This window comes from Hemitrygon akajei, chromosome 1 (genome assembly GCF_048418815.1).
Source record: "Hemitrygon akajei chromosome 1, sHemAka1.3, whole genome shotgun sequence".
In the NCBI taxonomy this organism is placed as follows: Eukaryota; Metazoa; Chordata; class Chondrichthyes; order Myliobatiformes; family Dasyatidae; genus Hemitrygon; species Hemitrygon akajei.
In genome coordinates this window covers 28,439,643-28,455,108 of record NC_133124.1, presented here as the reverse complement: position 1 = coordinate 28,455,108, position 15,466 = coordinate 28,439,643, and the positions used below count along the sequence as shown (strand labels likewise).

The window sequence follows — 15,466 nt, the reverse complement described above, 5'->3', positions numbered from 1 at the left end:
GGGAAAAGAGAAGAGCAGTAGTGATAGGGGATTTGATAGTTAAGGGGACAGATAGGAGGTTCTGTAGAAGGGATGGAGAATCCTGGATGGTCTGTTGCTTCCCTGATGCCAGGGTGCACGATATCTCGGATCGAGTTCTCAGTATTCTCAAGAGGGAGGGTGAGCAGCCAGATGTCGTGGCCCATGTAGGGACCAATGACTTGGGTAGGAAGAGTGACGAGGTCCTGAAAGGTGAGTTAGGTGAACTAGGTCAGGTGACGGAGGTATGTGTTGGGGAGCACTTCGGGTCCAGTGATCACAATGCCATTACTTTCAATATAATTATAGAGAAGGATAGGACTGGACCCAGGGTTGAGATTTTTGATTGGAGAAAGGCTAACTTTGTGGAGATGCGAAAGGATTTAGAAGGAGTGGATTGGGACAATTTGTTTTATGGGAAGGATGTAATAGAGAAATGGCAGTCATTTAAAGGTGAAATTTTGAGGGTACAGAATCTTTATGTTCCTGTTAGGTTGAAAGGAAAGGTTTAAAGTTTGAGAGAGCCATGGTTTGCAAGGGATATTGGAAACTTGGTTAGGTAAAAGAGAGATATCTACAATAAATATAGGCAGCATGGAGTAAACGAGATTCTCGAAGAATATAAAGAATGTAAGAAGAAACTTAAGAAAGAAATTAGGAAAGCTAAAAGAAGATACGAGGTTGCTTTGGTAAGTAAGGTGAAAATAAATGTGAAGGGTTTCTACAGTTATATTAATAGCAAAAGGATAGTGAGGGATAAAATTGGTCCCTTAGAGAATCAGAGTGGACAGCTATGTGTGGAGCCGAAAGAGATGGGGGAGATTTTGAACAATATCTTTTCTTCGGTATTCACTAAGGAGAAGGATATTGAATTGTGTAAGGTAATGGAAACAAATAGGGAAGTTATGGAAACTATGACGATTAAAGAGGAGGAAGTACTGGCGCTTTTAAGGAATATAAAAGTGGATAAATCTCTGGGTCCTGACAAGATATTCCCTACGACCTTGAGGGAGGTTAGTGTAGAAATAGCAGGGGCTCTGACAGAAATATTTCAAATGTCATTAGAAACGGGGATAGTGCCAGAGGATTGGCGTATTGCTCATGTGGTTCCATTGTTTAAAAAGGGTTCTAAGAGTAAACCTAGCAATTATAGGCCTGTCAGTTTGACGTCAGTGGTGAGTAAATTAATGGAAAGTATTCTTAGAGATGGTATATAATCTGGGTAGACAGGGTCTGATTAGGAACAGTCAACATAGATTTGTGCGTGGAAGGTCATGTTTGACAAAGTTTATTGAATTTTTTGAAGAGGTTATGAGGAAAGTTGACGAGGGTAAAGCAGTGGATGTTGTCCATATGGACTTCAGTAAGGCCTTTGACAAGGTTCTGCATGGAAGGTTAGTTAGGAAGGTTCAATTGTTAGGTATTAATATTGAAGTAGTAAAATAGATTCAGCAGTGGCTGGATGGGAGATGCCAGAGAGTAGTGGTGGATAACTGTTTGTCAGGTTGGAGGCCGGTGACTAGTGGTGTGCCTCAGGGATCTGTACTGAGTCCAATGTTGTTTGACATATACATTAATGATCTGGATAATGGGGTGGTAAATTGAATTAGTAAGTATGCAGATGAACTAAGATAGGTGGAGTTGTGGATAATGAAGTAGGTTTTCAAAGCTTGCAGAGAGATTTTGGTCAGTTAGAAGAGTGGGCTGAACGATGGCAGATGGAGTTTAATGCTGATAAATGTGAGGTGCTACATTTTGGTAGGAATAATCCAAATAGGACATACATGGTAAATGGTAGGGCATTGAGGAATGCAGTAGAACAGAGTGATCTAGGAATAATGGTGCATAGTTCCCTGAAGGTGGACTCTCATGTGGATAGGGTGGTGAAGAAAGCTTTTGGTATGTGGCCTTTATAAATCAGAGCATTGAGTATAGGAGTTGGGATGTAATGTTAAAATTGTACAAGGCATTGGTAAGGCCGAATTTGGAGTATTGTGTACATTTCTGGTCACTGAATTATAGGAAAGATGTCAACAAAATAGAGAGAGTACAGAGAAGATTTACTAGAATGTTACCTGGGTTTTAGCACCTAAGTTACAGGGAAAGATTGAACAAGTTAGGTCTTTATTGTTTGGAGCATAGAAGATTGAGGGGGGACTTGATAGAGGTATTTAAAATAATGAGGGGGATAGATAGAGTTGACGTGGATAGGCTTTTTCCATTGAGAGTAGGGGAGATTCAAACAAGAGGACATGAGTTGAGAGGGGCAAAAGTTTAAGGGTAACACGAGGGGGAATTTCTTTACTCAGAGAGTGGTAGCTGTGTGGAACAAGCTTCCAGTAGAAGTGGTAGAGGCAGGTTCGGTATTGTCATTTAAAGTAAAATTGGATAGGTATATGGACAGGAAAGGAATGGATGGCTATGGGCTGAGTGCGGGTCAGTGGGACTAGGTGAGAGTAAGCGCTGGGCACGGACTAGAAGGGCTGAGATGGCCTGTTTCCATGCTGTAATTGTTAAATGGTTTATGGTTATAAGAGACTGATGATTGAAGGCTAATAACTGTTCCAGAACCTGGTGCTGTGGGGCACTTCTGCAACTTAACATGCATTGTGATTATTTTTCAAATTAGTCTTGTATTAGTAACTGCTCATTTGCATTTTCATTGAACCAAGGATGGGAAGGCTTATGCTTTAATGTGATTAAAGTTACAAATCCACTTTTCTATGAAGAACTATTCATTCCCTACTAAAGTGTACACACTTCGATTAGGGTAAATCACAAAGAGTGTTGACCGGGTTCTGGACCTGCTGTGTTTATTTTGTTAGGACTGTTGTAGCAGTTGTGGGATAGATTTGGAAACAGATGGAGAGCATTCCATCTTCCATTCGTAGGCCAGGACTACTAGCTGATTTGAGAGAGCTATTCTTGATGTTCAAAAAATTCAAAGCAAATTTATTATCAAAGTACATATATTTTGCCATATACTATCCTGAGATTTATTTTCTTTATTTTGTAATTGAAGAAGTACAATAGAATCGATGAAAAACAACACACAGCAAAAATGGAAGACACAACCGATGTACAAAAGACAACAAATTGTAAATACAAAAAAAATCAAAATAATAAATATGGAATAAATATGAAAAAATGAATCTGATAGTGATAGTTAGATAATCCTTGAAAATGTGTCCATAGATTATCGTATCTGTTCAGTGTAGGAGTGAGTGAAGTTATCTCCGTTGGTTCAGGAACCTGATGGTTGAGGAGTATAACCGTTCCTGAACCTTGTGATATGGGACCTGAGGCTTCTGCATCTCCTTCCTGATGGCAGTAGTGAGAAGAGAACTTAGATAGATAGATACTTTATTGATCCCAAAGGATATTACAGTGTCACTGTAGCATTAGAAGGAGCTTGGTGTCAATTTACTGTGTTGGATATTCCTAATATGACCTTCTCCTAAGGATTTTTAGTATTTTCCATTTCTATTTTACCAAAAGGAAAAGAGAAATTATATTTTAGAAGGTCATATTAGGAATATCAGTCAGCATCGTGCAGAGATATAGAATTAGCATTTCAAGTTGGATTTGATTTGGTTTCGAGATACTGTGAAAATAAGAAGGAAGGAGCACGCAGAAAATTTATGAATTAAGGAAGCTGCAAATTTGAGAAGCAGAATTAATATTTGAAGTTAAAAAAGAAAATCATCTGGATGGTGGAATTCTAAACTAAAACAATGAAAATTCTGGAATACTGTTTACCTGAAATTGCCAAACTCTGAGTCTGGTAGTCTATAATCTGCTATTTCTTAAACTAGGTTCACTGGAACAGCACTGGAGAACTGCTGACCAGCAAAGTTTTCCAGCATTCTCTGTTTTATTTCTGATTTCACTGGGCAACAAAGATTTTACATTTGGGTGTATCTTATGGATTTTGGGCTGTTAAAGTCATCATGAAATTTCCTTATCATGTGAAGTATCATGGAGTATGCCTGCTTATCATGGATGAATGCCTCACAGTGTGTCCTCAACCAGCTTGACTCCATTCAAAGAAAGGCTCTCAGGATTATAGATGTAGATGAAGCCACAGCTCGTGAGAAGTTAACCATCAGTAGCTTACACCACAGATGACAGGTTGCTGTAGCTACTGTGTTATACAAAATGCACACCAGCCACAGCCCTGCAGACCTTCGCGCCATACTGCCTTCATCTTATGAGAGACGGTGCACCACATGATCAAGTTTATCTATGCCTGTTCATGCTGTTTATATGCCTGATGTGAGAACCTACACACTGGATAGAAGCTTCCTTCACTGTGCTATCAGAATTTAGAACAACCTTCCAGATGCTGTGGTTGGAAACATCTGCGACAATGGGGTCCAAGCCTTCAAGAGTTGAGTGCACAAACACCTATCATCTCTGGGTGGGAGTCACATGCTTCTTCATAAGCTATCATGAAGGGGACCAGGATGGCAATGCTTGGTTGTTGGCAAGTAGGGTTAATACCTGACTTTCAAGAGCATTTGTGAGTTATGTTCCGGCTGAACTTAGTCCTTAAACTGCTGGAGAACAGTGCAGAATGATCAGTTGCTGCTTCCTCCCGGTAGGGATTAGTTTTTAGTTCCAAGTGTTCCTGTCACGTTTTGTCACCCTGTAACCTTATCCTTCAATTTCTGTAAATTATGGAGGACAGCATGTGCATACATGTCTCTCTCTAGCAGACTTCATCATGATCATCACAACTCCAGTATTTGTACTTTTTTTTAATGTTTCTTAATTGTACATATGTTTTTTTATGTTCTATCACTGAGCACCAGTAAACCATCTGATTGGTCTATCAGAGTTCTCTTTGGGAACTAGTTGACTTGATCAGCATTTCTGATCTGGCTATTGTTCACGATTGCACTTAATAAAAAAATGCAGCATTTTTTTGAAATCCCTATATTTGTTATTTTTATTCATAAATCAAGTAAATTAAAATGTACAACGTAAGCTGCAAACTTTTTTATCTTGTCCAGGTATGCTTGGGCATGCTTAGGCAGGGTGGATGCTGCATGGCAGGACAGGCTTTAGAAAGGCTATAAATTTCCATGAAGGATTTTGATGTTTGAAACAGATGTTTCCTAGAATAACTGATGGTGAGATTAAGGATGGCAGTTTTGTTGGTCCACAAGTCAAACGTGTCATCAATGACTGGAAATTTGAAGAACTTCTTATGGGACTGGAGAAAATAGCATGGAAAGCATTTAAGGATGTTGAAAATTTCCTTCGCAACTACAGAGCACCAAGCTGGTTGACGTGCTTAAAGCATACAAAACCATGATGTGCAACATGCCACTAAAGATTCATTTTCTGTGTTCCTGCAAATCTTGGCACGGTCAGTGACAAGCATGGTGAAAGGTTTCACCAGGACATTGTGGTCATAGAGAAATAGTATCAGGCCAACTGGAATCCATCAATGCTAGCTGATTGTTTTTGGCCCTTGAGTAAGAAGCCTCAGTCACTGAGTACAAGTGAAAATCATCAACAAAACATTCTTAGCTTAGTTGAACTATTGCAAAGCATCAGCACCATTATGCAATTAAACACATTATATTCAATAAAAATTAATTTCTTGTTTCTCCGAATTCCTACATTATACAAGTAGTCTAAAATTATAGTTGTGATCAGCTTCGAGCGATCTATCAAAGCAACACTTTTGAAGAAATTCTTTGTCCATTGTTTTTAGCATCCGTAGTGTCTTAGAAAAATAGAGGGCTGTGGGTAACCCTAGGTAATTTCTAAAGTAAGTACATGTTCGGCACAGCATTGTGGACTGAAGGGTCTGTGCTGTGCTGTAGGTTTTCTATGTTTCTTTGGTATTTTAGAAATCTCAATACCAAGTAAGTAGTGGAAGGAACAATTTACTTCATAAATAAATACTGTATCCTTAATATTGTTTTGGTATCTTTCTGCAGTTCATTTGTATTTATTTGCTGAAGTAGCTCACTGACAACTGGTGTTTATAAAGATGGAAGGAAAATTGCAGTGGTGTTTTTTCAAAAAGAATTTCTAACTTTTGTTGACCTCCCTCCACTCCCACAAGGTTGGGCATTGACGGTTAAACCTGTGCAGAATTGCTAATGGACTTTTACAAATGCTATTTTGGAAGTCCAGTGTAACAAGACTTCCTCCTTTTAGACTTCCTTTCTTACAGGAGAGGTGTTTGCCATTAAGTTGAAAGTCTTGTGGATATAATTTCCTTACAAGTTTAAATTCTGTTTGCCCTGTCATGCTAGTAAATCTTTGTGTCATAGTATAGAATTATTCAGAGAATTGCTTATATAAATAGTTTGATTTGAAGTTGATTATGTTCCATAAAACAATTAATTAAATAATTTAAAAAAATTGAGCATACAGCATCATTGTATTTGAAAGGACTTTTTCCACATTTATTTACAAGAAATTAAATTCTGTATTGTTCAGCACACTTGGTGACACCTTGTGGATTCCTCATTAAAACTGCCAGATGATAGCATTGTGACAGTAGTAAAAGCGATGCCATAATCCAGGATAAAGATCTCAATCTGCCTGGACTACTGCAACAAATGTGCTAATTTCTAGTACTATTTAATTTGCAATTTTGTACATGTAGCAATAATTATTGGTTACGTTGTTTGTGAATCAAGTTGCTGTTATAGTCATTGAACACTACAGCAAAAAAACAAGCCCTTCAGCCCATCTAATCTGTGCCAAACCATTCATCTACCTAGTCCCTTTGGCCTGCACCTGGGCCATAGTCCTCCATGTACCTCCCATTCATGTACTGATCCAAATTTCTCTTAAATGTTGAAATTGAACCCACATCTTTCCACTTTCACTGACAACTCGTTCCACACTCTCATCACCCTGTAAGTGAAGAAATTCCCCTTCTTGTTCCTCATAAACATTCCATCTTTCACCCTTAACCCATGACCTTTAGCTGTAGTTTCACCCAACAGTGGTGGAAAAAGCCTGGTAGCATTTACCCTATCGACATCCCTCATAATTTTGTATACCTTAATCTAATCTCCCCTCCCATTCCAGGTAATAAAATTCTAACCTATTCACCCTTTCCCTATAACTTCAGTCCCCAAATCCTTACAAAGTCTTTGCAAATTTTCTCAGCACTCTTTCAATCCTATTACATCTTTCCTGTAGGGTAGGTGACCAAAAACTGCACACAATACTCCAAGTTAGGCCTCATCAATGTCTTATACAATTTCATCGTAATATCCCATCTCCTGGACTCAGTACAATGATAAATGAAGGCCATTGTGCCAAAAACTTTCTTTATAGCCCTATCTACTCTATCCACTTTGAAGAAATTATGGATACTGCACCTATTTTCTATGCTTCTATCTGTATTCCCAGATCCCTCTTTTCTATTGCACTCCTCACGAACATAATTCAGTCTGAATGTATGTACGTGTGAAGGTAGAATTCAAGTGAGTTTGAAGAGATTTCTGAAAGCATGAACGAGAAAGCTAAAATGAATCATGCTTGATTTGACTTGAAAATTGGGCAAAATGTACATAATTCCATATGTTTTCTGATACCAGTCACAACTTGGATTTCAGATGAAGGATAACATTGTTCAATCTGTTCAGGCCTTCAGGTTGAAGTAAGCTTGGTGGTAATCATCGTGGCAAAAATTAAGTGGTCTAAAGTGTCTGGTTTAACTGATTTGGTTTTATTTGTAGATGAAAGTAAGGATTCTTCAGTCTTATATAAATGATCTTGGCGACCAAAACAAAATCTTGGTTCAGACAATTGAAGAACTTGAAAAAGAAGCAAATGAAAAGATTGTGAATCTGGATACCAGACTACAGAGAGATGACCAACTATTAAATGTAAGATTACATGTATATTCTTATTTCTTAGCTGTTGAAATTCGGGTCTGATAATTTGAAAATGCTTGGCGGGCTCTGTTGAAGTAATTGATGCTTGATCCTTGATTATTGTAGTCTGGGTAATGTTACTGGGTGGAATGTGAATGATTCCTTTAAACATAGATAGACATGTACAAAATATCCATCCAATAGCAGTCTGAACTTTTAGACCAACAATTTCTATTCTTACCCTAATATAATACCAAACATTTCACATTTTAATGCTTTCTTGGGAACAAAGCATTGTAATTTGTACATACTAAGCACTGGAGCTAATAAATTTCTCAAACTTCATAAAACCTGTATAATTTCTTTGCCTTTAGTTTCACAGATTTCTGTCTGAAAGCAATGTGTTGAACATTGCTGGTCTTGGATTTAATGCATTTAATTCTATATCCGGTTTGAAAATAAATGCACATAAAATGACTATTCCACTCAGTCCAATAATCATTTTTTTGTATGGGGTAGTTGGTGCAGAAGAGAGTGACTAATATATTAATTTTTCCAATTTGTCTATGCTTGGGTACTGTGGTTTTCATTGGAGAAACATTAAGTGAGGGGAATAAGCTGCTTCCTAGCTAGAGTATTTGAAATTCATAGGAGAAGGGAAACTAGATGCCATTCAGATGACACCAAAATGACACCAAAATGTCATTTACATTTTCTTAAATTTTCTACTAACCTGAAATCCTTTCTTAAGCTCCTGATAAAGAAGGACTTTATATTTTGTAAAGTAAATGACAACTATTCTTCTGAGGATTGGAAAATTTATTGGGAACTTTTTGGAGATTGGAGATGACATTTAAAAATAAATTTGTTCAAAAACAAGTTTACGGATCAGATACAGGCATTGTTTCAAAGGTTTCTAGAAAGAGTCTATTGTTTTCCCTTGTGTGTCTACTATTTCCTACAGATAAGGTATGATCTGAAATATGCTGAAGACGAGGGAAACAAATTCAGTCAGGGCTTTCAAAAAGGTAATGGATAGGCATTGAGGGGAAAAATAATTTACAGGCCAATGGCATATGAGCAAAGGTATGACCCTGTGAGAGGTATTAATTGAGGTACAAGTGCGGGCTCAATGGGCAGAATGCTGTCCTGTGTTGCGATAATACAGTGATTTCTGCATCTGGGATCCTGAATATTATAAAAAGCAATTTTATGTTATTGGCAAGAACATATTTAAGATAATATGGCTGACTTTAAGGAGGGTGTCAAGGCCTTGGAGAATGTGAAAGCATTTGCAGTTGGGAAGTAATTTATAAGCATTGCTAATGAGTCACTCATTAGTATTTGAATTTGCACCAGTAATGGTGATGGAACTGAATGGTAGAAACTTTTAAAGGGAATCTAGATAAATATTTGTAAAATAAAGAAGTTTGGCAATACACTGCTTTAGTTCTGCACATGATTATTAATTATGGGCAGGGGCTGTGTCAGGGCATTGAGGTTGTTAGTCTGTTTTACAGGAATCATCAAATGCAGATACAAAACTATAAACATTAATCAAAAAGATTAATGGAATATTTGCTTTGATCAGTTCCCATCTGCAATGTTGTATTCGTTTTGGGTTTGGGACCTCAAGAAATTAATGGTCTTCAAAGAATGCAATGATCTGTGATTGTGTTGTTAATATCTAAATATTGTTAACATTGGTATACTTCTATTCAGAATGGTGAACGGGATCTTTATCATTTATGTGGTAAAAGGTTATGTGGTAGACCCACTTAAAATCAGATGTTTAACATTTCACTTGAAATAGGGTGTGTCGGTACATTATTCTCTTGGTGCTCATGTCGGTAGGTTTTCAGTGGGTCTACCAGATTACCTTTCAACATTACATGGATTAACATTGCTGCTGCAATCGAGATGTAGGTCCCTGCCCTGCTGTTTACGTATGTTAGTATATTGTTTCTGCTAGGTTGGAAGACTAGTAATTAAGGTATATATTGCATTGGATAGGTATTTGAGATTCCTATTTCAGCAAAACAAACTTCTTAATGGCCAAACATTTTAATTCCCATTCCCAGACCGTCATGTTGCCATCTCTTTTGCCAAGAGGAAGTCACCATCAGTGGAGGAGCAACACCTTATATTCCATCTGGTTGCCTCCAACCTGATGGTGTGAATAGATCCGTCCTTTCAGTAATTTTCCTTTCCCCCCCCCCCCCCCTTCTGTTCCCTTTTATCTCTTCTCACCTGCCTATCACTTCCTCCTGGGTCTCTTCTTCCTTTCCTTTCTCCTATTATCCACTCTCCTCTCCTATCAGATTCCTTCATCTCCAGCCCTTTGCAACATACACAAAATGCTGAAGGAACTCAGTGGGTCGGGCAGCATCTGTGGAAAGGAATAAACAGGCAATATTTTGGGATGAAAATCTTCATTTGGACTGGGAAAAGGATGAGAAGTCAGAGTAAGATGGAGGGAGGGGGAGGGAAAAGTACTAGGTGATTGGTGAAAGTGGGAGGAGGAGTGGGTGAAGTAAAGAGCTGGGAAGTTGATTGGTGAAAGGAGGATGGGAAATCTGATACGAGAGGGTAGAAGACCATGGAAGATGAGGAAGGAGGAGGAGCACCAGAGGGAAGTGATGGACAAGCAAGGAAAAAAGTGGCAGATGGAATATAGGGCATTGTTTCTCTAACCTGAGTGTGGCCCCGTTATGATAGAAGAAGGTACCATGGAGGTGACATGTTAGAATGGGAATGGGAAGCAGAATTGAGATGGTTGGCTACCGGGAGATCCTGCTTTTTCTGGCCGACAGAGTAGGTGCTCAGTGGAGCAGTTTCTCAATCTACATCAGGTCTCACCGATACACAGGAGGCCACACCAGGAGCACCGGATGTAGTAGGCGACCCCAGCGGACTCAGATGAAGTGTTGCCTCACCTGGAAGAACTGTTTGGGGGCGTGAATGAGGGAGGAGGTGTAGGAGCAGGTGTAGCACTTGTTCTGCTTGCCAGGAGGAAGATCAGTGGGGAAGGTTGATACAGGAGTCGCACAGGGAGTGATCCCCGTAGAAAGTGAAAGGTGGGGGGAGGGAAGGATGTGTATGGTGGTGGGATCCCATTGAAAATGGTGGAACTTAGGAGAATTATGTTCTGGACACAGAGACTAATTGGGTTGCAGGTGAGGACAAGAGGAACCCAATCCCTGGTATTGCAGCAGAAGGATGGGATGAGGGCAGATGTGTGCGAAATGTAAGAGATGCAGGTGATGGCGACGTGGGTGGTGGAGGAAGGAAGGCCCTTTCCTTTGAAGGAGGAGGACATCTCTTACTTCTGGAATGAAAAGCCCCATCCTGAGAACAGATGCGGTGAAGATGGAGGAACTGAGAGAAGGGGATGGCATTTTTACAAGTGACATAGTAGGAAGAGGAATTGATCAGCTGGCTGTGAGAATCAGTGGTTTTATAAAAGATATCGGTGGATAGACTGTCAACAGAGATAGAGAAATCAAGGAAGGGGTGTCGGAAGTGGACCAAGCCCTTTATCTTTCCCACCCAGCTGGCTTCACCTATCACTTTCTAACTAACCTCCTTCCCCTCCCTCAACTGGTGACTTCCTCTTTCTATTTCCATAAGACATAGGAGCAGAATTAGGCCATTCAGACCATTAAGTCTGCTCAGCTATTCCATCATGGGTGTTCCTGGATCCCACTCAACCTTATACACCTGCCTTCTCGCCATATCTTTTGATGCCCTGACTGATCAGAAAATGATCAACTTCTGCCTTAAATATATGCATGGACTTTGCCTCTACTACAACCTGTGGCAGAGCATTCCACAGATTTACTGCTCTCTGGCCTCTCTGACTAAAGAAATTCCTCCTTCCCTCTGTTATAAAGGATTGCCCCTCAATTTTAAGGCTATGTCCTCTAGTTCTGGATACCCCACCACAGGAAACATCCTCTCCACATCTACCCTATCTAGACCTTTCAACATTCGATAGGTTTCAATGAGATATCCCCCCCCCCACCCCACATTCTTCAAAATTTCAGTGAGTACAGGCCTAAAGCTGCCAAATGCTCCTCATATGTTAACCCCTTCATTCTCGGATTAATTCTCGTGAACTTTCTCTGGATTCTCTCTAATGATAATACATCCTTTCTGAGATATGGGGCCCAAGACTGTTGACAATACACTGAGCCTTTATAAGACAATGTTATCTCCTTGCTTTTATATTTGTATTCTCCTTGAAGTAAATGTCAACGTTGCGTTTATCTTTTCTACCACAGACTCAACCTGTAAATTAACCTTCTGGGAGTCTTGCACGAGGACTTCTAAGTCCCTCTGCACCTCTGATGTTTGAACCTTCTCCCCATTTAGATAATAGTCTGCACTATTGTTCCTTTTACCAAAATGCATCGTCATACATTTCCTAACACTGTATTCCATCTGCCACTTTTTGCCCACTCTTCCAATTTGACTTAAGTTCTGCTGCAATCGCATTGCTTCCTTGGCACTACCTACACCCTCCATCTATCTCTATTATCTGCAAACTTTGCCACAAAGCCATCAATTCTATTATCTAAATCATTGACAAACAATGTGAAAAGCAGCAGTTCCCATACTGACCCCTGAGGATCACCACTAGTAACCAGCAGCTAACCAGAAAAGGCCCCTTTTATTCCCACTCCCTGCCTCCTGCCTGTCAGCCATTCCTCTATCCATGCCAGTATCTTTCTTGTAATGCCATAGGATTTTATCTTGTTAACCAGCCTCATGTACCTTATTAAATGCATTCTGAAAATCCAAGTAAATGACATCCACTGCCTCTCCTTTGTCTACCCTGCTTGTTACTTTCTTGAAGAACTCTTAACAGATTTGTCAGGCAAGATTTCCCTTGACAGAAACCATGCTGATTTTGACTCATTTTATCATTGGTCTCCAAGTACTTCAAAACCTCATTGTTAATAATAAACTCCACCACTTTCCCAACAACTGAGGTTAAGGCTAACTGGCCTGTAATTTCATTTCTTTTGCCTTCCTCCCTTCTTAAAGTGTGGAGTGACACTTGCAGTCTTCCAGTCCTCTGGGACCATGCCAGAATCAAGTGATTCTTGACCAATGCATCTGTTATCTCTTCAACAACCTCTCTCAGAAGTCTGGGATGTAGTCCATCTGGCCCAGGTGACTTATGCCTGTGAGTTTGCCTAGCACTTTTTCCTTTGTAATAGCTATGGCACTTCCTCCTGCTACCTGACACTCACAGACCTCTGGCACACTGCTAGTGTCTTCCACATTGAAGACAGATGCAAAGTACCCATTATGTTCTTTTGCCACTTCTTTGTTCCCTATTACCATCTCACCAGCATCATTTCCCTGTGGTCCAACATCAAATCTCACCTCCCTTTTACTCTTTAAGTTACTGAAAAAAAACTTCTGGTATCCTGCTTTATTTCAGGGAAAGATATCTGGTATTCTCCTTTATTTCAGTCCTGAAGAAGGGTCTCTCTCTGAAGCATTGAATATTTGTTCATTTCCATAGATGGTCCCTGATCTACTGAGTTCCTCCAATGTTTTGTGTGTGAAACTAAAATACGGTTTACGATATTTTTTATTTGACAGGAACAACAATTAAAATGGGAAGCATCCAAAGAAGAAATTGATCGTCTACGTGGAGAAAACATGAATGTAAAAATTGATCTCAACACTCTGGTTTGTGCTATACAGCAAGCTGAAAAGTCACAGAAATTTGATGTAGGTGATCTCTTTTTATAATACCCTTAGAGCATAAATATGTACAGTGCATAGTTCACTATTTTAATGCTTCTTCGCTATTGCAGTCCAGAGTTGTTGTTATTGCCCTGTACAATCCAGGTAGTTCAGTAACCTCTCAGCCTCAAATATTTAGCTACTTTTCATTGAAGTATATTTTGATCTCCTGCCTCACCTGTTCTGTGGCATTCATGACTGAAAGGTGGTATTTCAGCCTATGCTATGGAGTCTCAATCTTTGGCTAGTTAAGTGCTTAGCTGGCTTTCAGTGGAACTTCACATATGCATTCATTTAAATTGAGTATACAGCCAATGCTTGTGATTTTTGTGTTGGTCTTACCCCAAAATATATAATTTCATATTCATTCCTATAATCATTTCTGATGACTGAAATCCATTTTCACTATGTGCTCCTTGATATTCTGAAGACTTTTTGTTCGCATTGTCAATTTGTCAAACCTAATTGTATTGTTATCATAGTATTGTATACCAAGAACAACCATGAATTTTCATAATAACTTGGGATATACTCCCAGTTATCTTTGCCTCCAATTTAAGAAAGTTTACAGTATTTCACTTGAATATTCCTTTCTAAACCTTTCATTATTTCACTTTTATTACCTTTTGAATACTAACAATATTCCAAAGCATTAAATATCCATTTACACCCCTCGGTTTTGTACCTTCCTTGGAATGAACCTAAAGTCCCTGACCTTTTAGCAACTGCACTTTTTTTAAAAATATAACAACAACTAAGAATGGACCACTTGCCCTCATTCCTTCCTTCCCTTCTAGCCCCCATCACCAAAGCAGCACCACCATTCATAGATAATGTCTGATCTCATGGTAACCTCAACACCATTTCAATCGTCCATGCTCCCAATGACCTTTTGTCCTCATTAGCTCTCCCACCTTTCAATAGCACCTTTAGGAATTTATCTAGTATGCCTTTTCATAACTATTCAAAAATACTATTTCCACTGCTGTTTGAGAAAGGCAATTCTAAAGATTCACAGCCTTCTTGAGAGAAAAAAATTCAATTGATCTGTCTAAAGCAGCCAGTCCTTATTTTCTTAAACTGTGACCTTTGGTTCTAGATTTTCTTGAAAGAGAAAATATTCTTTTCACATTCTCTATGTGAAGACTCCTGAGGATCTTGTGCATAGTCAATTCCTCTAGTTCTTCTAAACATTGGCAGATTTGAGTCTAACCTTTCCAAACGTTCCCATGCCAGGTATCAGTCTAAGTTAATTACAGTGCACTAATATCCTCTTTTTAAATAAGGAGATCTGTCCTAAACATTGAAAACAAAACCTTCCTATTTTTGCATTAACTTGTTCTGTAACTTGTTAAGTCTGTTTAACAAGTTATGAGCCCATGGTTTTGCAGGACATACTCTACCATGGATAAAGCAATGGCTGATTTGCAGGAGGCAAAATGTGGGAATAAATGGAGACTTTTCTGGTTGGCTGCCAGTGACTAGTGGTGTTCCACAGGGGTCTATGTTTGGCATCGATTCTTCTTACGTTATATGTCAATGATTTGGGTGACAAAATTGATAGCTTTGTTGCAGTTTGATACGTAGCTAGGTGGAGGGGCAGGTAGTTTTGAGGAAGTAGAGAGGCAACAGAAGGACTTGCACAGATTTGGAGAATGGGAAAGAAGTGGCAGGTAGAATACAGTGTCAGGAAGTATATGCACTTTGGTAGAAGGAATGAAAGGGGTGACTATTTTCTAAATGGAGAGAAAATTCAAAAAAACAATTGAGGTGAAAAGGGACTTGGGAGTCCTCATGCATGATTCCCTAAAGGGTCATTTTCAGGTTGA

The 15,466-nt window shown here is 39.2% G+C and overlaps 1 protein-coding gene across 1 annotated transcript in view; it reads left to right on the top strand.

Annotated features, from left to right (window-relative positions):
• The window catches only part of LOC140725104 (uncharacterized), a 523,726-nt gene that overhangs the window by 7,436 nt on the left and 500,824 nt on the right, over positions 1-15,466 (top strand). Inside the window, exons 2-3 of the mRNA XM_073040122.1 lie at positions 7,737-7,886; positions 13,491-13,622. Coding sequence (XP_072896223.1) covers positions 7,737-7,886; positions 13,491-13,622 — 282 coding nt within the window. The remainder of the gene's footprint in view (positions 1-7,736; positions 7,887-13,490; positions 13,623-15,466) is intronic.